Below are 24,902 nucleotides of genomic sequence, written 5' to 3' on the forward strand. Positions count from 1 at the left end.
CACCCGGTTCCCATTTTCCATGACTAATCAAGTGTTCCTCCAATTAGAGGCTGTACTCAAAGTATTGTAATAAACCATTGATGGCTGGGTTGTCTTGTTTTCGTTTGTGGGTTTGCAGACACTCCAGGAGCCCAAATGTACATGCACAAGCACAACATTAATTTAGTTCATCATTACATGTCCCCTCTAAAGCACCGACAAGAGGGTGGTATCAATCTTCTCAGAGCCATCCTGTTACTGGTGTATTATTAGACGGGAACTACTTGAGGTACAAAATACACAAAAGTGAAGCAGCAGATCAAAAGATGGAAAGATATGGAAAGAGGTTGCTTTCAAAAACAAAACCCTACACAATTTGACCAATAGAATGATTGTGGCGTGTGTGTATTTCACCTGTAATGGTCAGTGTGAGGATAAGTATCATGTGTGCTTTTTATTATCCAAACTTAATGTAAATAAACAGTAGGTTCACATTGCTATTCAATTTAAACTAAACTAGCTGAGATGGACACAATAAAGATATTCTGTTACAGTTGACTGAATCAGAAAAAAAAACCATTTTCTGCTTGGTAATGAACACGATTCCCAGTATAAGTCAAACTGAAGGTCCAAACCCAGAACTAAATAAGAACAGTGCATATATAGATATGTAGATGCATTAAACATTCACACATTTTAATGCTGTATGTGTGTAAGATGGTCATAAAAATACTTTATGCCGTCTCCCGAAACACTGACCTTAACAGAAAGTCACTGATCTGTTCCAAACATGATATACTGTGTGCATGTGTGTGCACCTAAATGTGTCTCTTAAGGTCTGTGCACACATGCAATGCTTCCGCGTGGTTACGTGTGCACAATAATGTGTGTGTGTGTGTGTGTGTGTGTGTGTGTGTGTGTGTGTGTGTGTGTGTGTGTGTGTGTGTGTGTGTGTGTGTGTGTGTGTGTGTGTGATGTTATGTACAGCTAGCAACAGTACATCTCACCAGCCATCATTAACTTTGACGTACAGCCAAATGTCATTATGCACGGACGACTGCATGATTTACCGTTGGAGAGATAATGGAGTGACTATTATGTAATGAACTTGGCGAGAGTTTGATATAAGGGTCTCTGCTGGAGGGAAAGAAGTAAATACTATGTCTGCGATGGCAATGATTACATTGACAACGATAATGATGAAATTACCCTCCTGAGGATGGAAGGAAGGGGAACTATTGAAGACCTTTGATGATTTGACAGACAGACACTGCTGGAGGGAGACAAGCGCTGATGATACTGATTATGGAAAAGTTCAGGCAGTCTTTTATAAATGAAGATTTTAGGGGCCGCAGGGTGTCCTTTTGGTCACCCTGCGCTTTGACAATCCCGACGGAGAAGACAATGAATTATTATTCTTTTTTTATGAGCTCAAAAAGATATCTTACTGTCAGCCAAATCATTTGGATACATAAGAAATGACGGAAGAAAAGCCCCATAGTACACTTTAGAGTGGAAATAGGAAAAAAGGACAGAATTGCTGCTACTATTACTAAAAAAGTAAAAATTATTTGGAGGTAATATTCTTATCACAAAATTCAAACACAAAGCACAGCTGACTTTCCTCCCATCAGTCAGACACTGCCCTCTAAAGGCAAACAGTCAAAATAAACTCCTGAACCACATCTTTAGTCTTCCTGCCCTGAAATGTCCCTCACTAGTCGAGTGTCAGTTTACATCATCACTTCATAATCTTTAGTGGACACAATAGTAAAACAGCTAACTTTTAACTGTTATATATATATATATATATATATATATATATATCACAATGTTTTCAGTAGATGTGACAAAGGCCAGCTAAATATGTCAGAGCTGTTTTAAAGTGGCAACAAACCTCTATTTTTAAAAGAGATGACAAACTGGTGATTGAGCCAATAGCTTACTGATTCAATTATTGTAATACTTTTAAAATTAGCATCTGAAAAACATCCACGTGTTACAGTTTTACTTTATTGTGTACAAACAAAATGCAAATATACACATAAATCTAAAAGGTTCAAGCTCATCAACGAAAAGACTTAATAGGCTGTAAGAAATGCCATCGCTTTCACTTACACCAGGACGGACAAAAGTACTGCCACTTAAACGTGTGCAGTGTCTTCTTTGCAGCCGCAGAAGGGAAAAGTCCCACAGCAGGGCTGGAGCCAGGGCCTCCACAGAATCCTGTCCAATGTCATCTGGCTCTGGGCGCTTTGGGCCCCTGCGTGCGGACCAGGACCCTCAGACAGCTGCTGCTTTGTGAGGGAATCTCTGTGTCTCTCCACAGCCCTGGTGGTCTGCTCGAGGACTTCGGCATATCGCGGCTCAGCGTCAGGGGTCAGCGGGCGGGACTCGGAGGGGTCGTGGAAAAGGTCGTACAGCAGCGGCGGGTTGTGGTGGGTCACGTGCTCCCCGTGACACAAACAGATCTTGGTGTCGTAGCAGCCGCCGGCTCCCGGGGGAGAGAAGTTAGGGGTGAAAAGATGCGCCTTGAAGACCGAGTCAGCTGGATGGAAACAGACCAACCAGATGTGAGAGTTCACGTGTTAACAGAATATACTGCCACAGGAGCAACATTTCTAAGTTGCTATAGATTTTATACCTAATTTGTTTCTGTCTGTTTTTTGTGACTCTAATTTGTAATGTATTATAATGAGCCTGCATGTGACATGTGAATCTGAATGTGTAAATGTGTTACTTCACAGCCTGTGGGTTTTCATGATGTTTCACTACAATGCTGCACTCTGCTGCTCATAAACAACAACAGACCTTATAATAGCAGCACATATTTGTCTGCTAAATGATAAACTGCTATGAGTCTACATGTGTGAACTTACTTCCAGCCGGGTGCCAGCGTACCGCATTCAGGTACATTCCACAGTAGTGGAACATGAATTCATGCTCAGATCGCTCGACCTTTCCCTCCAACAGCGGCATTAGGTTAAAGCCATCTGATTGTCTGGGAGAGGAGTGCGATGGAAAGAAGGGGGTGGGAGCGTTACCACAACAGTGAACGTAGGTACGGTACCCGAGAGGCGGGAGTATCGCAAATTTGTCCCGTCAAACAGGACTCATCGAATGAGATTTGCACACAATACAAAGAAAGCTCTCGTAATCTTTACCTGTCTGGTTGTGTGTCTTCGGCCAAATATTTCAGTGTTGGATACAGGTCCATGAGGCTAGTGGGCTCGTCCACCACTCTTCCAGCTGCCAGTCTGCCAGGCCAGCGGAAAATACCAGGCACCCTGATCCCCCCTTCCCAGCCTCCCATAGCTTTCCCACCTACAGGGGAAGGGGATTAAGATACACAGCAGTGAATGCAGTAAGAGACATGTGCGCATTGTGTAGCTGTGTGTAACCAGAACAGCGTACGTTGACGCCTACCTTTATAAATGCCGTTCCAGCCTCCTTTCTGGCCGATCGTGGAATCAGCGTCCTCTATGTGTCCACCATGGTCCGATGTAAAGTACATCAGAGTGTTGTTGGCGAGGCCGAGGGACTCCACCGTCTCTGTAATCTTACCTAACAACATATCGACAAAGCATCAGAGATGGTAGGGAAGAGGGTTCAACCTCCACACACAAATAGCAACTCTCCTTACGGTTAACGGTTTGGTTTTATTCTTGTGGTTTGAGAGTACTTATCATATATACAGTGTACAGGTAGAACCCACTAATGGTGGTATTTTTGCACCTTTGTTAAATGTTGCACTGGGTAGTGGATGGACAATCGGGCCGGTCCACCGCTCTCAAACCAGAACCCAGGAGGTCACGTTTAGCAACGCGAGCCAACATGTACTCACCGATCATCCGGTCCACTTCTTCTATGTTATCACCGTAGCGACCATGGCGACTTTTGCCAGCAAAGGCGGGCGTTTTGAAGAGCGGCGTGTGGATATGGGCCAATGAGAAGAAGAGGAGGAATGGACGATCGACATTCCTGAGGGGGAGAAGTTTTTATCTCTGATATAGCTCATCCGCTGGGGGCCAAACACCTCCAGTGATGTCCGAGAACAAACAGCCACATGAAATACCAAACCCATCAATGCGCCACATATAGACTTGTGTCGAGTCGATCCCACCTGCACTGTCCTGGTGCAGCAAATACTCTCGGGTTTATGCTTTTGATGCCATTCTCTGTTTGACACAAAAAATATGTACCTCTTTATAAAGTTCTGTGCTTCTTCCAGCAGCCTGTGGGGCAGCGTCTCCACTGTCATCGGCTGTTCGATCACTTCTTGGTTCCTCATGATGATGCAGTTCCATGTGCGCAGCTGTTTGAAGGGTACGTACCACACAGCGGCTGCTAGGATACTGAGAAGGCCAAGCGCTACCAACAGCCCCAGGCGGACTTCAAGGAGGCCACACACACGCACACACACCTGAAAACGCGTGCACGCTCCAGATTAAACCACTGCCATTCTGTTCACAGATGCTGTATGCGATTCATAAATCCAGTGAAGTTAGATAATGTATTTAAAACATAAATATATCAAATAGATTATGTCTAAAACATATTTGACGTTAATATCTCCATAACTGCAGAAGCGGGACTGCTGCACTGTATTGTGCTGCATGTGTAATATTGTGGTACCAGGACACTTTGTGTTACTGTCTGCGACGTCGCCACTAGATGGCGCAACAGACCCTTACCAGAGAGGTCACTCGTTTTCAGGAGTTGAAATTGATAGTACATTGTGTACTTTGTTTATAAAGTAGAGTATTTAGATATAGTTCCTCCTACTAGTCACTCTTAATTGTTATTTAATTGTGGATTTTGTACCATCCCATCGTTTTCCTCTTGTCAGACTTGTCAGGTTTTTCCTGTTGCTGTTTACTAATCATCCTTCAGGGAGTTACTGAGTGGAGTTTCAGTTTCCTTATGAATTTGCTTTCCCATCAAACACGTTTACTGGCTGCCGTGACGATACATTTCACAATTGCAGCTTTTGTTTTTCAAACCTGTAGCTCTGGTCTTCTTGATGACACATTAGTTATTTTGCTCTTGGCCAAATGGCACAGCCACTCTGTTTTTCCCCCTGTTGTATTGCACAGTATCTCCTTTTGGTTTCCATCTCTTTGTCATGATATCTGCTGTGCTCATACTGTGATCATTTGCAGGGAGAAACAGCTGAACTGAAAACATTCAAATAATAAATCACACGTACCAGTGACAAGAGTCCAACTCCAAGCATCGCGGTCAGATTTGCCAGTGCATGCTGGATACCTGCCATGACGTCGCTCCCTTCTCCGGGCACACAGTCATTGAACAGAGTGAACGGCAGGCCGTAGAAATAGCTGAAGCCGTGCTGGTTTGGATGGTGGCAATGGTCCCCCCTCGTTTCACAGTTCACACCCAAGTGCCACTTACCTGTAGAGACAAACAGAGATAGATAGATGGAGGACTGGACTCAAAAAACACAGAGGAGAAACAATAGGATGGTAATGGGGATACACGGCAGCCTTTCATTTTGCTAAATGGTTTCATTTCAACATCCTACAAAAACACGTGGGACTCCTTCTGTGACTTGGGTCTCAACAGAGAAAATATCACACACTTAACCACATATGTGTCGACCGTTGATGCGCCTGAATGCCTCTCAAATTTCCCACTTCTGTCGTTGTGTTACGTACCCCAGAACCAATCATAACATTAAGTCACATTACCCACTAGGCCGGTGGTGTATCCGTTTAGCTGCAGCCTTTTAGCAAAGGTGGTCTCAGATGCTGGCAGCCCCCCTGAACCACCAAGGAACAGCAGCACCGGCACGCCGCTTGCGCTTGCCAGTCCTAGCCGACAGACACACAGATGCAGAACACTAAATGAATAAAGACTACGGAAAGCGCTGTCGAACACCGCCGTGCAAATGTGACCCAGCTGCTTCTTTCTGGACTAACTTTGTTACCTGAGCGCAGCGCATAGCGCCCCGTCATGAAAGCGGCCCGGCTCGGGGTGCACAGGGGAGCGGCCGCAATGTGCTGAGTCAACTTGACCCCCTCAGAAGCAAGTCTGTCTATGTTCGGAGTCCTACGGGGACAGAGCAGGTGTAAATGGGTGTAGCTGAATGGATTGGACAGAGGGATACAAATATTTATTTCCCGGGCAGCACATCAGATTAAGACCAGCCGCAGACGTAATGAAATACCTGACATGATGCAATACGCCGGCTGTGATGGTGATAAAAGACCATGTTAACTAGAAAGGTGTCCTCGGTGAGCGCGGATCTCCGGCAGGTGCGTCTGCAACGCCCGCTGCTGTGTGGGTCCTTTTCCCAGCAGCCATTTCACATGTCATTGCAGGGTGAACTCCGGTGTAAATAATAACATTCATTATGGCCCTGATCTAGTTAGGGGGGCCAGAGTCTTGGCATTGGACATGCTGGCTCACAGGAGGGACTGTGACACACTAAATAGAGTGAGAGCATAATTCATTTGATCAATTACACCTCCAAGGTTACACAAGCAATGGGCTCTGAATCGTGTTATTCACTTTACTGTCGTGCCCGAACGCAAAAGGTATAAACTCAGCGAGCTGTCTTTTCGCTCGGCTGAGGCTGAGTGCAGGCGAGTTACAGGCTTACTTACGCCTGAGAGAGATAACAATGAATAGGAGGTGTCAGAAAATGGAATCAATGGAGCAGACAATGGGTGCGCCAAAGGGGAAGAGGCACACAGAAACGTAAGCATCACGAATAGAACTGACCTGACGGTGTCGTTACCGTAGCATCCGACATCCCCGATTCCCAGGTCGTCCACCATCATCAGGACGAAGTTGGGCTTCCTGTCGACCTTCTCTCCTGTGACATCTCCACATCCTACCAGGAGGAGAAGATGTGCCAATAGGAGGGACCTTCGAGTGAAAGATTTCAAATGAAATGTCAGATTTATTTGACAAACAATTCCGAGAGGCCTGAGCAGTGTGCAGGAATCAGATGCATCTATCAGTTGGCTTTGGCAAATTGAGAACTAACTCTACAGTGACATTTAGGTGTTGTAAGAACATGAAAGCACCTCTCTAGGGAAAGGAGTTATGTTCCAAATAGCATACTTTTTTCTTCGAGTACATACTGCAGCTGTCATTACAAAGCATGTTCTGTCGTATTTATTCAGTTGAGACATATTAACTCTTGCTAACACTATACAGTGACCTTTGTACCAGCTCGCTGAAGTATCTGCTGCCACAGTATTGGTGTTCAAACCATCTAGAGAAGCCTACTGACATGCATACTGCAAAATACAGCAGGATAAACCAGGACTACACTTTGTATCGGGACAAACAAAATCTCTTTCTGGCATATCAGATAGTATGTAAGTATGGGTATATTGGAACAATGTCTGGTTTGTCTGTTTTGCGCTTCTGTAGAAACATAAAGGATTGACTCGAGGTGGACACGATTCTGAAGCTTAGATAAAACATTTCACATTGATTTGTGGATAGAAATTTCAGTGTGTATTGACATTTTACATACAAAGGATTTATTGAGAAAATGTTTAATTATATTATAATATTTGTAATAGCTGACACTTTTATCCAAATGGCATTCAACCATCAGGGTACACAACCAAAACAACAATAATTAATAAAATACAATTTCTTCAAGAAAGCAAAACAGTGCTATAAATAAGTGCAACTTAAGATGCACTAAAGTGCCATGTTACGTATTCCAGGTATAGTCGGCAGCGGTGTGTTTTTAGGAAGATGTAACCTATTTACTTTTCTGCTGTTATTATGATACAAGTTATTAACAGCTGCGTATGGAGGACACAATGTAATAAGAAGTATAACTAAATGCATGAATGAATGTACAAATAAATACATGGCTAAATAAATGCATGAATAAATAAACAAATATATACATACATACGTTCATAAATATAAGTGATACCTAAACGGGACATAATTAAACAAATCTATTTCTACATTTCTGTATTTCTTCATTTAATTTCGGCATTTATTTATTCATGTTATTATTTAATCCATCATGTATTTCAGCATTTAAATATTTCTGTATTTATTTCCACATTTATACATGTATTTATTTATCTATACATTAATTTAAGCATTTACTTATTTATTCCTGTATTTATTCAAGCATTTATTTACATATACTCAAGTCAGTTTATTATGGGATTATGGGTTTGTAAAATGTCGCATGTTCTGAAAAAAACTGCAGTTTTGCTACATTTAGCCTTATCATATGAACAAAAAAGCACGACAATATTCATTAGTCACAACATTTAGAGAGAAATTCATGTAAATTCATGCAATAACTTTTCCAAGGATAATGTTTGGCAGTAAGACAAAGTTGTTAAATAATATAAATGTTAAATACAAATATAAATGTAAATGTTATACCTTAATGTGAAATGTAAATGTTAAATATAAATGGTAAATGTTTACATTTACATTATTTAACAACTTTGTGTTACTGCCAAACATTATCCTTATTAGTTATTGCATGAATTTCTCTAAATGTTTGAAAAAGTGACATATGAATATTGTTGTGTTTTTTTTGTTCATATGATAATGCTAAATGTAGCAAAACTGCGCAGGATTTTAGAACGTGCGACATTTTACAAACGGCGGCCCAGTTTCTGTCCTCTACAGCTGTGCGTGAACGTCGCTTCAGACTCCTCCCACAAGCAAAATCATTGCAGCCGACTGCCAGGCTCTTATGTAAATATAAGCCTTTTTCTTTAACTATTTGAGTGTTATTTTGCCCAAGTACTTTTTCCTCCTCCTACAGAAGGTCCGCCTGAAAACCTCTAATGAGGTTAAAGTCGAGACGGATCTCCTTCACTGCGGCACAATAATAACTATCTACTCAAAGCCAAAGTGTCCTGAAATGAACTGTCAGAGAGCAGGATTGAAAACCCCTGTGCTGCGTTGCACTGTTACCCCAACAAATAATACACATTTGCAACTAGTGTTTTATAAACTGTGGCAAAGGGTGCCGCTTGCGGTCAGACCCGCACGTTTAAATCTAAACAGTTCCACGCTGGTTTGACGTCGTTTCACTGTTCGTGGCTCATTCGTGGCTTAAGAAGACATCGCACGTGCGGTGGTTTAAAATGCACAAAGGCGGTTTACCATAAGTGAACTTACCTCATACCTGCACAGTTAAGAGACTCATACAGTTAAAAAGGACGTGGCACGTTTCCTTGCCCGCCAGCCGGACTCTACCGTAATGACGAGCCTCTGAGCGCACGACCACATTGGCGTTCACGTGTGGAGTAAATGCGCACAAGAAAAGTCATTTTGAAACGCCAAGATCCCCGCCTTTTGCTTTAGCTTCATAATCACGACGATGCAGTCTTCAGCACTTAGGTTATACAAATCCAACTATATAACTACTATGGAATGCGATAAATAATCAAACAAAACACAAGTTCCCACGAAAACGGTTTATTGACTCCTAAAACATTAGTTACACAATTCCAGATGAACAACACAAGTGCCAGATGAAAACGAAAAGAAAAAAAACCGTTCATAAAGAAATTTAAATAAAAAGCAAGAGTCACTTGGCTAAATCAAATATGAATTGTCTAACATGTTTAATAAATCAAGACGTATACAGGATAGAGAAGGAAAGTGCTTCTCCCATAGAGGTTGTTATTAAAATCACCTGTAAAACATCTCTGCTTGTTTCATTGTTTACGTTGTCATGACGACGTATCTTCTCTGCTTTCCTCTCTGGGATGTTGTAAGGCAGGACCGGTCAGTGCACTTTGGGACCCAATAAGTTTACAATATCCTTGGTTTTACATTCTGGTTTTGTGTCTACAAGGAATGTGACATCTTGGGACTTTTAGACCGGACCGTGATGCTCAAAACACAAGCATTCCTTGTGCGATTTTAAGGGCTGTATTGTTGCTTCACTTTCCTTTAAGGTCTCTGATTGTGACCCGCAGCGCACTACTGTGTTGATTCCATATACACTTATTGGAGTGCAAACGGAGAGGAGGATGTTATGTTTTTGAAGGCAACATCTGAAAGCGTTCACGGTTATTTAGTGGGTATTTTGTGCATCATCGCTCCATGCCGTTGTAGCAGATGCAGTGAGCATGATTTAAGACACACTTTCCTCTTAGTTAAAAAAAAAGTGTCAAGAGTAGTTCTATCAAAGGTTAAAGAAGGAGAAGGCATTTCATTCAGAGCTTTGACCCAGAGTCCAGCCCACAGTAAGATTAATCAATAGTGACACAGACAATTAATCATTTTCGTTTGGAGGCTAGGCTGTTAGAAACAGTCTCTGTCCTGTATTGCAGTTATATAGTGCTTAAGACTTTACATGAGCTGCGGCACTATGCAACCCTATTTCAAAATTTAAAGGGAGCAGAGCAAGTAGAAAACTGCAAGGCAACAAAAAGACATTCAGAAGTTAAGATTTTTTTTTTGTGCTACAGCTGCAGAAAAAAACGGTAACTGTTGGGATTTTTTCTTTTTTTTAAAGCACTAGCGCTGCTTCTGAGGCGTTTCACAATAATCAACCACTGCCAGAATAAAATGCATATAAAATCACAAGTGAATGGAGGTTGGCGTATGGGCGATTAAAAAAAAAAAAGCACTGACGGCCTCTGGCTTGCTCAAAGCAGACACACAGAGAGGATATTTTCATGGCGGAAACGTGAGGCTGTTTAAAGAGTTTGTATGCAATATTGGTTACAAAAAAATGCACTTGAAGTAAAACAGTAAGTAGCCCACTAACTGCAAGCTATAAGAATAATGCAAGTTTCACATACATGAACGGTCCGCGGAGAGCCTTTGCAACCACCTAAATTATTAAGAATTAATCAAGATCTTCCTCAATGGTCTCTTTATATTTGAATACATTCCACCACTGTTTTGCCTGTTCTAACTGTTGTCCGATCTCTCTTCTCTGTGTGTCAGTAGATTGGTCAAGCCAGGCTCAGTGAAAGGCACTATAGAGGATAAATTACTGCATCACAACTAGACTGCCACATAATACATCAGAACGTTGTCTAATACAATACAACACGATTGCAGTTGATTAGGTCAATATCAAGAGAACATTCATCCGTTGACAGAAACAGGGTTCGACGACTAGTCTACTTCACTTTTATGTGTTCATGTAGAATTATGAAATACATGAACGTTTGTTTGATCAATTTGCAATGAATAAACTGGTTGTTGTTTTTTAGAAAGGATTTCACTTTTGTTTAGTTGGAAATGTCACTCTTTCCTGTGATTTATTGAACTGACTCAGGAGAAGGTGTAGTCACTCAACAGGATTTGAATGTCCTTCGCCACCCATAGAATAGACACACAATCACACACGCACACAGTGACATCACTGTAATCTATCCTGTGCTATTTCCCCCATCGGCAGAATAGACAGCGGTAGTTGTTGAAGCCCCCCCCCCCCCCCCCCGTTTTCCATCCATCTTGCATTTGTACTGCAAACAGATTAGTATTATTTTTTAATTAAGTGGCCGTTATGTGTGGCTTGAACATTGACATGATTATCAACAACACCAATAGCCGTCACTGGTTTACATTCACACTGAATTACTAGAACTGGATAGTAGCGGTACAAATGGAATAGAAAAAAAGGTAGTTCTTTAATTTAGCCTTTTTATGGTTAGATTGGGATTAAATCTTGACCACACACGTAGAAAGTTTGTCCAATGATGATAAATTGTTCTGTTTTAACAATCATTAAACCCTAAAATGTTCACATATATTTAGTCCCCCACTCACGTATACAGATGTTTTGACTCACACACACACACACACGCATACAAAACCAAACATACCGAGACACACACAAACACACACACACACACACACACACACACACACACACACACACACACACACACACAAACAGCCCTACTCCAGGGCCTCACAGTAATTTAGCTCCTCATGAGAAGATAGAGCTTAACAGTGAGATTTGCCATCATGCTTGCCAGTAGTGAGTCCAGGCAGTCTTGTGCTCATTGCCGGTCTAGGAGGAGTTCAGCAGGTTACTAAGGACTGCAAACAGGAAGAGGACGGTCAAAATATTACAAAATAACAGATGGGTTTGATCTGTGTTTGTGTCTTATTCGTTCATGTGTGCCTTTTTGTGTCCTACCCTGGGGATCCGACTGAGCCTCTGTTGTGTCAGCTTTGCGTGCAGCTTCTGGATCCGCTTCTAAAGTGACAAAGATCGATCAAAGTCAGACTGATGCGCACAGACGGACAAAAAAGCAGCAGACAAAATCCTCATGTGGCCATTTGGATTTCACGCAAGCATTTAGTGAATCGAAGTGCAACGGCGGGGGGATTTTCTGAGGATGGTAATGTTTCTCGCCTCTAATTGTCATTATCACCGCTGTGCCAATTATGGATGTTGGGTGTAAAAAAAATAAAACATGTAGTCAAGTCTGCCTGATTACAGCACTCTCACATCACACAGCAGCAGTAAAACAAAAAATATTGAGCTGCAGCTTCATGTTTAAGAAACTACGGTCAAAAAAGGTGCTGTGATCCAGCAAACGTCGAGCCTTCCTACAACAGGTAGGTTTGGTTAATCGGTCGGTGGGATAATTACCTTGTCTATTTTTGAAGCACAGTTTCTTCTGCTGGTAGGTGAAGTATCCAACAATTGCTCCCACTACAGATACCCCAACTGCACTCAGGATGGCTGCTAAGGAGCCGGAGCTGGCCTCTGTGCAAACAAACAAAAGATATAATGGACGTGTGTCAGAGCGCCATGTGTCAACTTAGTCGATATCATTTGAGCATGAGTAGTGAGACAAAGGTGAATACACGGGGTTGAATACTTGTGAGAGTAAATGCTACTAATGCTTAGTATAAATGGGTGAGATGAATCATCTTGTTGCTGCGTTTTCTGCAATCCATCTCAGTCGCCCACCCAACAATTCAGGCCCCTAAAAGCATTCACTGTGACGGGATCTGTCTGCGCCTGTAACCCAGTTACTATGACAACACCGATCTGAATAGTTTTCCTGCTGTGTCACAGTCTGTTAAAAAAGGCACACGAACATGTGCACACCTCAAACCGGCAACGCCATGATGACCCAGATCCTTTTCCACTCAGAAGTACTAAGTCAATCCAAAACACGCCACTACGTGTAAAAGCATAGCTAACAATTAATCTATCTGATCTAATAAAAGTGCTGATGTGCTGAAGCGGCAATGGGGAGAAAGCAGCACGTGAGAACGGATGTTCCGTTGTGACGGGTGAGTCAGCAACTTGAGCTCGGAGGAATCAAGAAGTACATAAAGGGGGTGGAATGAGTCACAGTGGTTGCATGACTCGATAAATCAACAACAAGGTGTGCAGGCAATATGCAGTATGGAAACATATCTTTATGGGAACAACACGTGGTCAGCAGCAACCCCCATCATATAACTGTAAATCGCAAATGCAGCTATAATAATTAGATTCAGAGGGATTTGTTTAGACTGATCATGAAACTCATTCATGCACATCTTACTAGCCTGTTAGCCAAGCTGCGCCGTCACACATTAAAGTCCCTGTTAAAATTTTGCAAACCACAACTTCCTTTGTCTATTCCTGTCATTCATTTACAGTAACGTACAAAGACACTTGCTGAAGTTCACGGAAAAGTTCAATAAATGTTTCCCTCTTGTCGTGCAAAGCAACACAGCCTTTTGGGGCTTTTTGCAGAGACAACAAGTGAAGAAAGATATCTCACCTTTGTGTTCCGGTTTGTCTGTTGTGTAGAACATGGAACACACAAATACAGTTAGCGACATGACATGACATATTTAAGTCATACAGTATCTGTTTCTGAACCACAGAAGTTAACCTCTGCAGAAGCGCATGGTAAGATGCTCGATCGGTGAGTTTGAACTAAAGCAATCGGGAAGATATATTTCTTGCTTCCCGTTTATTCAAAGGCAGGCCAGTCATATGTTGTGCGTTAAGCAACTTTCCAGAACTACCCATATACGCGAGACCTACTGCTGCTACTGCGACTGCAAAGCTAACTTTCTGTTTGTGAATTGGACCGAAGATTTTTATTTATTTTTATTTTATAGGTATTTTTGACCATAAACAAAAAATGTCTCACCTTCTCCACTGGCGCCAGACACAGGTGCTAAAAAAGGAGACATGAGAAGAGACAAAAAAAACAACAACTCATTATCAATTCAAGATTAAATTAGTTAATTATGTATACACAGCATAGAAGGCAGTGAAGAAGAAGGAATAAGCAGTACTGTTATTATCTTCGTGGTAGTTTATACTGCGTAGCGATTAAGAGAATTTCTGTCCTAACCGGTCTGTAAACACACACATTAGAGAGATCAAATCTCTGAAGGAGATGCACACCCTTGATATCTTTCACTTTAATCTACGATCCCTTCAATGCAAAACCCATCCTGTTATCTTGTTCCGGGCTGCTCCCTACCTGCTTCAACTTGATAAAGCAGCTAATAGCAGAGTACTAAAGAGGAGCGCATTTCACAAGATTATAATGATTAGACCGACATGGACAAACCCACTTTCAGATGGGGAATGCAGAGAGACAATCAGCATTCAGGTTTTGCTGTGTAATTGCGCTTGGCCGGTGACACTTTCTTGACTGAGGAGGTAAAAATAAATTTGTTTTCTTTTCATGGGAAACGGGGAACGGCACTCTCGCAGTGCATAGACCCCATTTTAGACACAAATAACTCGGGGTTCAATAAGCTGCTTCGCTGCAACCAGGAACATGACTACATGAACAGTCATGTTGAAATCTCAATATTGACAAAAGTCATGATCATTTCAGCATTTACGCATAGATTACACATGCAGTGTCCCGTCCACTTCCTGCTCAAATGTTCTCGTTATCGGGTTGTTTAGGCTAACAAGCTCCAGCATGAAAACATTTCATTTGTTTCAAGGTGAAACATCCCGTCACAGCGGGTTCGTCTCACTGTCTCCAACCCATTGATAACCGAGGCATTGCCAGAGGCAATGGAAACTATGAAAGACAGTACAATCTCATCCAAACGGAATGTTCTCCTCTTTCGCGGTCCTGGTTTTGTATTGCCAACTGTTTTTGTCGCCACATACAGGGTTATTTGTTACAATAATATAAAAAGTATTGTTATAATGATTACTTACGCTCAGAAAAAACGCCCATCCGTCCTTTGCTGCGCCCATCATTTTCTGCAAAGTTAAAAGCATCAGAAAAAACAATTAAGACATCATTGGTGACAGAAATGCAATACCAATCCCTGTAGGGAAATTCCCTTTTTGCCGGCCCGCCCATGAGGGATATCTTCCAGATGTTCAGCTCAAGCATCTCAACACCACACCGCTGCATATTTAATGATAATATCAGCCACAACGTCCACCCCAGTCCATCGTGTGTCCTGCAGTGATTACCCTGCTCGATAAGGACCGTGTAACACTACCTGCTCCGAAGGCTTTGACGGTGATCTTGTGAACTCGTTAACGCAGATTAACGAATATTATCATGCCGCGAGTCCATATTGTTCTGGGAAAAGCCCAGGTGATTTATACGCCACGTGGGACTCCGTGTACTCAGTTTTGGGCGGAGCAGGGCAGGATTGGTGAATTATTTTAGACCTAAAAGAAGTCTCGCCATTAAATCACAGTGATGTAGAGCGAGAGAGAGATTACCATCATGTGGGAAGACAAATAACAAATGGATATTTTAAGTTTCCTTACTCAAAACATACCAACCCTAATTTAGGGGGGATAATTGTTTGGGTCAAAATCTCACCTCATAATCTTCCTAAGGGATTTATACCGTCTAATAGAGAAGCACATCTGTTTCCCATTCATAGAAAATGATACACAATATTTAAACTGGACTCATCTGGTCACCATTCAAAAGGAAAGCCAACATCCCTTTAGGAAGTTTGAACTGAGAAAAGAAAAGGAAGAAAAATATATATAATCTGCTCGTACACTAATCACATAGTGATTAACTTTGTTTTGAAAAGCACAAGCGCTCTCTAATCTTCACAGTAATGAAGCCTCTCATGACAAAACAACATCGAGCTCATCCTTCTTTGTCTGTCGCTTCACTGGATTCATCTGCATCCCTTAACATAAAACAAGTCAAGCAGCGCCTCACGGCAACAAGAGGCCATGCGGGGTCACGTACCCACGGCGGTTGTTGATTTTGGGGTGACGTCAACAACCAAAGCCTCCGAGGAGGCCGGAAGTTGCTCTTGACGGAATTGAAGGTCATTGAAATCAGGCACAGACACAGCAGAAGAGTCATGGTGGGACACAGTATCTCCCGCAGTTCTCTGCTATCAGACCCCTTCGTTCCAATTGCTACGGTGGAGACGGCGAGCTGTTTGAGAGCAGAGGCTGCTGCAGCAATGCCGTCACAAGACCACATGGCAAAATCAGGGCCTGTGAAACTGAAGAAGCCGTGAAGCGCCCTTCCGCTTTTGTGCCTTAAACCCTTGAACAATGTCGAGGATCTCGACTTTTGTCCCGTAAACTGAACAGCTGTACTGAACCCCTGAGACGCCGGCCTTTGTTATCATCAACAGTGAGGCGCTCCGAGGACAAAGTCTTGCGTAGCCGAGAATCCAGATCCGATCTATCCAACAAAAACACGACATCTCTTCCTGTCGCCTGTGTTTATGTGCCAAACGCCCATGGTACCAAAGTCAGATGATTAAAGTTAACCCGAAGACCTTAAGAAAAATGGACTCAATTAATCCAAGCACAGCTCTTTCGTCAAAGCAGCATTGGCAGACGTGTAAATTCAGTCACTTTCTCACCACCAGTTAGGGCGGCGTCACGGGTGTGACCTTCACGAGCGGTGAGCTCATTAGAGAGGAGAGCTGTTCTTGGACACTGGCCAGCGCCGCCAACACACCCACACACGGTTAGACTGTAATCTAGGGTCGTGTGATGTCTTTTGCAACCCCCCACGCCCCCCACACGCAGTCAGAGGTCGCTGATGCCAATGACGCGCTGCTGGTTCGAGATCAGAGGCTGGAGCGTCTACGTTGTCAAAAGGCCGTCCACCATTCAGTAGGATCAATACGCGTGGAACACCTTGCAGGTGCCCGAGAGGATGTTGTCCGTGACAAACTGAAGGAAGTCTCAGCTTTCTGACCGCGGGTCTATTTTCCATTTAAAATGGGCTCTTCTGCTCTACTGGACCACAGAGACACAGTCTTTTCTTTCTCGCACATAACAACAACAACAACACCAACAACAACAACAAAAAGCCCACAAAGCAGAGAATTCATTTCATGCCAAAAATCAGTTGCTCTGGATTGTTTGGAGTCAAGAGCGTATCCAGTCAGTTCAAACACAAAGCTCCATCAAGAGCACAGCTTCAAACATGATTACTAACGCACCGAATTTTCAACTTCTCTTCTTCCTGCCGCGTTTCAATCCGTCCCAAGTGTCAATTTCGGCAGTTTGGCTTCTTTGTGGATTCATTGTTGCCACGGTTACTGAAATAAATTGTGGTGTGGCTTTGTAATTTGTTTAGTCGTGAGGCTTGGCTGCAGAAAGGTCGAGGTTTATATAATGTGGCTCTGAAAATGTTCCAGATGAAGGACGGTCATAATTATTATAACTACCTCTCCAGTGACTAAGGAGGGAAGATTTTGAGTATTATATCTCTTCTTGTTTTACACATGGTTATTATTCTTTGTGCATTTCAAATGCACTTCCCTATTCAAATGAAGAAACATGGCACGTTAATGAAAGAGAAAAACATCTTTTTTACCTGCTTTTTTCTCAGCGACAACCTCAGCTGTTGGCAAAGACAAAGAACAGAGTCAAATCCACATCTAAAGTCCACACAGAAACACTAGAAATACACTTTGAATTACACACAGTCCTTTTCTGGCATGACACAGAATGACGTACTAAATAGATTTTACACGCAGTCCAAAAGCCTCGGCGTGTTTCAGCGAGTGCCTCGGGGGGCTATTATGCAGCAATTATGTATTAAATACAAACAAGGACACAAACATTGAAGTTCTTCCTTTCGCGAGTACATGAGAGGCTCATGGATCCTTTTAGCCTTCTTAAATGACGGAAGTGCACCGTATGCACACTTACTTTCTGGGACCATGACCTCAAGCTCCGGGTCGACTTTTTTCACAACAGCTGGTGGAACAGTGGGTTTTTCTTCATCATCTTCCACAGTTGGATCTGCCTCTGCTCCAATCTATTATATATGAATACATCAAATATTAACGCGTTGGAAGGTCATATTCACTTCTCATTAGCATTGCAGTTTCTGAATAATATACATCTAATATGCAGCATATCCACAATTATGAATCACAGGTTAGACAACTGTACATTTGTCAGGGTAAATTGGAATAAGATGTTGTGTAAGAGTTTCTAACTCTGCTACTGACCTCCGGGGCAGGGGTTGCACCTTTCTCCTCAGTCGTTGGATCTATGATATCAGCATCAGCAACAGAGGGGAGGTTACGTTTTAATCATCCAAGTGATGGCTTGTTTTAATAGATCAACGCATGTTACAAGGTGGAAAAGTAGCTTGCACACAAAACTGCTTTTGCTATTTGTATTTGAATATTAAAAACAACTGTTGATCACCTTGTGGTGTGGTGGCGGCCTCCGCCTCAGGATCAGGATCAGCTGCCGGCCCTTCAGTAGGTAAAAACAGAGGGGTGGTTATGTTTTAATCATCCAAGTGTTGGCTTGTTTTAATAGATGTTGAATGCACATTGCAAGGTGGAAAGGTAGCTTGTACACAAACAGTTTTTGGTATTTGCATATTACGGCTGATCACCTTGTGGTGTGGTGGTGGCCTCCGCCTCCGCCTCAGGTTCAGGATCAGCTGCCGGCCCTTCGGGAGAGAGAAACAGAGGGGAGGTTATGTTTTAATCATCCAAGTAAATGCTTGTTTTAATAGATGTTGAATGCATGTTGCAAGGTGGAAAAGTAGTTTGTACACAAACGGTTTTTGGTATTTGCATATTACGGCTGATCACCTTGTGGTGTGGTGGTGGCCTCCGCCTCCGCCTCAGGATCAGGATCAGCTGCCGGCCCTTCGGGAGAGAGAAACAGAGGGGAGGTTATGTTTTGCAAGGTGGAAAAGTAGTTTGTACACAAAATGTTTTGTATTTGCATTTGCATAGTACAACAACTGTTGATCACCTTGTGGTGCAGGAACGGCATTCTCTGTCGGCACTTCTCCCTCTGCCTCCACCTCTTGATCGGCTACAGGCGTAGGCACTGCTTCTGCCTCCTCAGCGGTGGAAGTCTCTTCGGGCTCCGAATCACTCGCTGAGGTTGGTATTTCCTACATTCAGCACAAGATATATATATAGCTCTAGAAATGATGTTCACATGATGACGGGCTTTGGGGTTTTAAGAACACCTATTTGTTAGCAGTCTAAGCACAAGTGATTGGCCAACTTTGCTGAAATACGAAACACAACAGTCAGTCTGAAAAGGGCAAAGACGCCGAGCTCACACTACCTTCTCATGCCAATAACATAACGCTCCATGATACTTGCTATGTTTTTCAGCTATTTGAGACAACTCTGCTTATCAAACAACTGCCTGAAGATTTAGAACTAGATGTTCTTGACAAGGTTGAATGCAGAATGCGCAGAGACACGTTTCCCAGGAACCGCAATTAAAAAAGTTTGGAGGACAGCGACTAAAAGACAAGAAGGTTTGCAATGTCACAGTAACCCAAACTTAAAAATACATAGATATATAATCTAATCTATTTTGGATTCAACCAAACATGTTTGGAGTTGGAACCAAAGGGGTTGCTTTATGATTTACCAGCAGAATTCTACTGAGAAGATTGGACCCATTTGAAAAAAGGAAGAACTAAGTAAAAAACAGTAAGCAAAAGTAGTCATTCTTCACCGGGGATGAATTGTCAGTGTTGACGTCAGCGGCGGGTTCGTCTGGCGCATCGCCTCCTTCGGGAGCCTCTGCATCCTCTTCTGGGGCGGCGTCCTCTACGTAGAGAGATGTGTGAAGAAAGAAAGTAATATAATAATAATAATGATGAGGGGAAAAACACACACACACATTCAATAAAATCACAACCACTGAAGCACATTGATTTCAGAGACAACTGACAGTAGCCGGACACATTTGACAGGCGGGTGAACAGGACCCGGGATCGAACCGCCAATCCTCCGACTGGAAGTCGACCCTGCTCTCCACCACAGACGACCGTGACTGACACGCACGTCTCTGTGCGTCCGAGAGGAGCGCGGCGTTCGCGTGCGTGTTGGGAGTCATGCGATGTGACATTCCACGGTCGCATGTGAGAAGCTGAAACAGCAGATCAGCGCCCGGACTGAGGTGTTCTTTAACTGCTGACTTCAGCAACACCGTGACGCTGGTTCATCGGGGCACAAATACGGGTACCGACAATTAAATACGAGATATAACCATCAAGACATGGTGGTATGACGGATTGAAAAAGTGCAAAAGAAATGTACAGTAAAGGAGACAGTTTTAGAAAAACTAGAAATTGAAAACATATCAGAAAGAAGAGCTTTGTATCACAACTCTCTTAAAAGAACATGCTCAGACAAATGTATTCTTGATCTTTTATAAGATTTGCTCATTGACAATTGGGTTTCCAAGGTATACGCACGGTGTGCCAAGTGAGATTGTCTCAGAGTCGGCGGATCTTTGAGGCGGAGCGGCACTAACACATCTCAAGTATTTGCATCACACAATAAATTCTCTGGAATTGACCATTGATAGTCACACTCTGACTCCCGTACACACACACACACACATACACACATAAGACCAAACAAAACATGACTACACATGCCGCATGCAAGGAAAAGAACATTTGAGACATGCAATAAAACTAATTCCTCATCCCGCATCAAAGATATACGATAACCAGCGGCCTCAACAGTCCATTAAGAATAAAACACCCTTGCGAGCTCAATGGAAAGGACTTCAGCCGGGAGCAAATGCTCCAGCAGGGTGTGAGTTTCTGCTTCACGACCTTTGTGACTTCGTTGGAAATCACTCTCTCCATCAAAGATCATCCGCGTTACGCCATTCAACTTGTCAAATCAAGTCACGAGGGCAGTCCCGCCAGTGTACAGGAGGCTTGTGACAAAAAAGGTAAAACATTGGACAATACTGCAAATAACAGTGTTTAACTTTCTGTGTTAATGTGTCAGAACAGACCCTCTGCGTTTGGTGAGAACGTGTGTTTGTGCGATGCTTTTCGTCTAATAGGGGGACAATCGAACTATCCCGCTTTCAGTTGCCGTAGTGGAACATTCAGTTCCCATCTATCAGTTTGCCACTTCCTCCTTTAACCACCCTCACCGCAAACGTACGCTCATTCACAACCCCCTCCTAGCCCCCCCGGCCCTTCCCCCAATCTCCACCTGCTATCACACACACACACACACACACACACACGCACACACACACACACACACGCAGGCCTACAAAGTCATTAAAACTCTTTCTCCACCCATTTGAGTCCAAAACAACCACATGTTCACACTCAGGGAAAAGTTCAAATTCCCTCTGACGCTTCAACTGAGCGATGTCCTGCTTTGACTGTTGCACATCCAAAACCTCACTCCCTTCTTTCTTTCTTTCCTTCTTTCGCCCCTTTCCTCTCTCTTGCTCCTTCCCAAACTCTTAACTTTGTTTGTCTTCCTGCCACTGCTTTCCCTAGAGGCTGATGAGTCATCGGTGTCTCTCTGAGATGGCTGCACGCTATTGTACGACTGGAAGCAGCATGTGCTGTGTTAAAAATGCAAAAAAGGCCCACAGAGGCCCCCGATGTCAAACCGGTTTACTCAAGTGGGGACAACACCATAATGTCAGTTACATTGTGGTCTGTTAGGAAACCAGTAAAGTGGCTTGACAGATGGACTCCACGGACTGTGTAGCTGTGCTACATGTTCTTCATTAAAAGCATATAGTTGAATTAAAACCTCTCCGACGGAGTCAATCAAAAAGGGTTAAATAGATGTAAATCATCGGATAGAGGGATAAGTTTGAGATTGGACCCTTAAAAAGAGACAGTTGAAAAAGTGAGGTCATTAAATGATCGGTTTGAACATTTTGGCTCATGAGCTTTCCCGCTGTGAGCCACGTAGGACGATGTGTGCGGCTCGCACGGCAAATACGCTCAACGAACACGAGCTCCGTCGGCTTTGGGGAAAAAGTTTGTCCGGACAACAAGTAAAAACAAGTGGGATGAAGCACCCTTTGAGTCTAAACTGAAGTACACGGGCATTGTGGATAAGAAAGCCATTTCAGCAAGTTTGCGTCCGGTTCTTCTAACAGCCATTAGTGTGAAGATTGCACTTAAAAGCGTTACACCTCATGTTAAAAACACTTCACAGAAGCGGTGTTGCCGCAGCGATGCCTTGCTGCTGCCGCCACCGTTTCAATATCCAAAAGGGCTGAAACACCTGATAACAGTTCTTCCCTGTAAATGACATTTACAACATATTGGTCTTTTTCTTATGAAACAAAAGACCTTTTACACGGCGGCCCTTTTGAAAGCGGCGGTCTGCATCAATCGGAGTGTGGGGTATTTTGACAACGGGCGAAGGGAGAGGAACTACCTTTCCTGGTTTCCGTGGTGAGATTGAGTGAGGTCGACCTGTGCGAGCCTGATTAAGTCATATTTGGTGTGCATGCTCCAAGCCTTTCCCTGTAACAGAACACTGTAACCTGTGTGTGCATGTGTGTTAGCTGATACAACAGCACCTCCACAGTGTTTTGTTCTGTCCCGTATGGCTCCATTGTGCGTTTGTAGGACAGAAAGTGCTGTGTTTACCCCAATCATGCACACCTCAAAACTGCCCCCATGTGAGCCGAGGGAGGGGGGAGTTTGTGCAAATGTGTCTGCATTTCACTTACCCTCACGAGTGTTTTATGTGCTGGAAGTTAGAGGTGTAAACACAGAGGGAATAAAAGTACACACACACACACACACACACACACACACACGCACACACACTGTTCACACACCTGGCATGAATCAGTAATTTTTTCTTTCATCTGCCTTATAAGGCGTACACGTGCTCGACAACGGACTCGTACACACATTAATGAAGCGCTCCCATATGTATTACAAGCATTTCCCACACCCTCACACACACACACACACACACACACACACACACACGCAGATGCTGACATCCCCGGGGAAGACGAAGGCGCTGAAACTAGTCCTTTGGTTGGGTGGTGTCCACAGCTGGGGCTGGATCTAGTTACCGGGACACTCCCTATTCTTAACTTCCACAGCTTGCACAACGTCCGTGACGTGCACACATCTAGCCGACCTCGCGGGACAATCTTTTTTTATGTGAAACCACTTGCATGCGAGCGAGCGAAACCCTCCCGGGAGGATTTCCTGCGTCACTCTTGAACAGGATCCCTTGGGTTGGAGAAATATGAGTGACGGTGGGAAAATGAGAGTTGTGTGTGTGTGTGTAGGGATGGTTCTTATCTGGTAGTTAGGATAATAAAAAGATCACAACCAACGTTCAACTGACATTTTGTTTGCATACTGAGCACGAGACTCACTGTTCCTGTGACTATCTCGCTCACCCTTTCTCCCTTGGATGTGTTCCCTCTTATCAGTCATAGTGTTTATCTTTTATCTTCTTCTAACATCTCCCCTACTTTCCCTCTATCTTTCCTAGTGTCTTGCCTCAATGCTTCCTTTGTCTCTTTGGGAATTTTATTGTCGTTTGACCGATCTGAAATCAGTACGTGTGCCTTGGGGAAGGGCCGGGCCCATGGGGCCGGCTGAAGAGAAGGACAAAAACAGTAATTGATGAAGAACCAAAACGTATCAAATAAAAACTTGTGACGTAGAAAGTGGAAAAAGAGAGAGAGAGAGAGAGAGAGAGAGAGAGAGAGAGAAAAGAAAGAAAACAGGAGGGAAATGCGTGCACGAGGACAATGGGCCCACCACACCCCTGTGGGCTCAAACTCAAGTCCAAAAAAGATGGCTACATTGCACGGCACACCTATTTCACTGCTGATGTCTCGGCTGCAGAGGCGTACAGCAGCACGGTGCCACTTTATTCACTCAGTCAATGGATTTAAAGAAAAATACATATTTCAGCTCAAGGCGAATTGAATTGACATGCAGGCAGCAGGCAGACTGGCAGAAGACACTGGCAGACTGGTAGGGGGGTGGGGGGAGGGGGGGGGGGGGTAGTGGATGGAGATAACCAAGCAGACAGAAGAAGAAAACAAATATATATAATATATATATATATATATATATATATATATATATGTTTAGATACATATTTAGTTAGAGAGATCAATTGATGGACAGCTGGATAGACACACACACAGACAGATGGATAGACGTGGGTGAATTCAAACAAAGGCGTCCGGCTGAAGGAATGGCTGAGTTAGTAGGAGATGGAATCAGTACCTTGTGCCTTGGCGCCGGCCGCCAGCAGGCTCCCTAACAGCAGGATCCACAGGTAGGACATCACGGGCACACGGCGTTCTGGCTGCGATCGAAGCGGCGCTCGGACCCTCTTTCTTCTGCCTCCGAAGTGCACGACAAGCCGGCTCGGACGTTTCAGGTGGACCCGGGAGGTGGGAGGAGGGAGGAGGTGCGGGCGGGCGACTGGTGGTGGGGAGGGGGGGGGGGGTTGCGCGTGCGTGCGTGCGTAATGTCGGTGCGTTCTCGCGCGTCAGATCAGACCCGTGGAGTCTCCGCGGATTAGTCGTCCTCTCCTTTTGTCTGCAATCGGAGGAGAGAAGGTCCGGTCTTTATTAAGGTGGGCGGGTCTCGCGTGTCGAACACGTGCGGCGGGCGGGAGCGTGGAGGCATCACATCCCCGCGGGTCACCACGGCGCGGATTTGGGGATTTGGGGATGAAGGGATCCCTTCATCAAACCCGTTTAGTGC

At 43.7% G+C, this 24,902-nt stretch overlaps 2 protein-coding genes across 6 annotated transcripts; both read right to left on the bottom strand.

The window, feature by feature from the left end:
• Positions 1–1,972: 1,972 nt before the first annotated feature.
• arsh (arylsulfatase H) lies at positions 1,973–9,423 on the bottom strand. Of its 3 annotated transcripts, XM_078091317.1 has the most exons (12): positions 9,127–9,256; positions 6,724–6,870; positions 6,167–6,426; positions 5,927–6,048; positions 5,688–5,810; positions 5,189–5,391; positions 4,182–4,402; positions 3,824–3,960; positions 3,406–3,543; positions 3,144–3,303; positions 2,859–2,980; positions 1,973–2,527 (listed from the first exon to the last, which is right to left on the bottom strand). In XM_078091317.1, exons 4-12 carry the CDS (start codon positions 5,952–5,954, stop codon positions 2,124–2,126), a joined length of 1,536 nt encoding a protein of 511 aa, XP_077947443.1. In that variant the 5' UTR covers positions 5,955–6,048; positions 6,167–6,426; positions 6,724–6,870; positions 9,127–9,256; the 3' UTR covers positions 1,973–2,123. The 3 variants fall into 3 exon arrangements, with proteins under 3 accessions (XP_077947443.1, XP_040056608.2, XP_040056609.2); XM_040200674.2 differs by lacking the exon at positions 6,167–6,426 and having other exon boundaries at positions 9,127–9,423; XM_040200675.2 differs by having other exon boundaries at positions 6,167–6,870; positions 9,127–9,166.
• Positions 9,411–24,802, bottom strand: LOC120833536 (uncharacterized). Of its 3 annotated transcripts, XM_078091318.1 has the most exons (15): positions 24,417–24,802; positions 19,874–19,968; positions 19,148–19,292; positions 18,982–19,038; positions 18,780–18,836; positions 18,584–18,634; positions 18,382–18,422; positions 18,077–18,185; positions 17,739–17,765; positions 15,128–15,172; positions 14,088–14,114; positions 13,710–13,727; positions 12,578–12,694; positions 12,119–12,178; positions 9,411–12,018 (listed from the first exon to the last, which is right to left on the bottom strand). In XM_078091318.1, exons 1-15 carry the CDS (start codon positions 24,475–24,477, stop codon positions 11,990–11,992), a joined length of 939 nt encoding a protein of 312 aa, XP_077947444.1. In that variant the 5' UTR covers positions 24,478–24,802; the 3' UTR covers positions 9,411–11,989. The 3 variants fall into 3 exon arrangements, with proteins under 3 accessions (XP_077947444.1, XP_077947445.1, XP_077947446.1); XM_078091319.1 differs by lacking the exon at positions 18,982–19,038; XM_078091320.1 differs by lacking the exon at positions 18,780–18,836.
• Positions 24,803–24,902: the final 100 nt, after the last annotated feature.

Source organism: Gasterosteus aculeatus, chromosome 16 (genome assembly GCF_964276395.1).
Source record: "Gasterosteus aculeatus chromosome 16, fGasAcu3.hap1.1, whole genome shotgun sequence".
Lineage (NCBI taxonomy): Eukaryota > Metazoa > Chordata > Actinopteri > Perciformes > Gasterosteidae > Gasterosteus > Gasterosteus aculeatus.

Excerpts from the sequence above, each read along its gene's own strand:
- arsh (XM_040200674.2), bottom strand. Across the intron at positions 5,811-5,926 it reads GCGCTATGCGCTGCGCTCAG|GACTGGCAAGCGCAAGCGGC; the intron begins GTAACAAAGTTA and ends TCTGTCGGCTAG. Across the intron at positions 2,981-3,143 it reads GAAGACACACAACCAGACAG|ACAATCAGATGGCTTTAACC; the intron begins GTAAAGATTACG and ends CTCCTCTCCCAG.
- LOC120833536 (XM_078091318.1), bottom strand. The coding sequence starts at position 24,477 with ATGTCCTACCTGTGGATCCTGCTGTTAGGGAGCCTGCTGGCGGCCGGC. Across the intron at positions 14,115-15,127 it reads GATGGGCGTTTTTTCTGAGC|CACCTGTGTCTGGCGCCAGT; the intron begins GTAAGTAATCAT and ends CTCCTTTTTTAG. Across the intron at positions 12,019-12,118 it reads GGCTCAGTCGGATCCCCAGG|TCCTTAGTAACCTGCTGAAC; the intron begins GTAGGACACAAA and ends TCCTGTTTGCAG.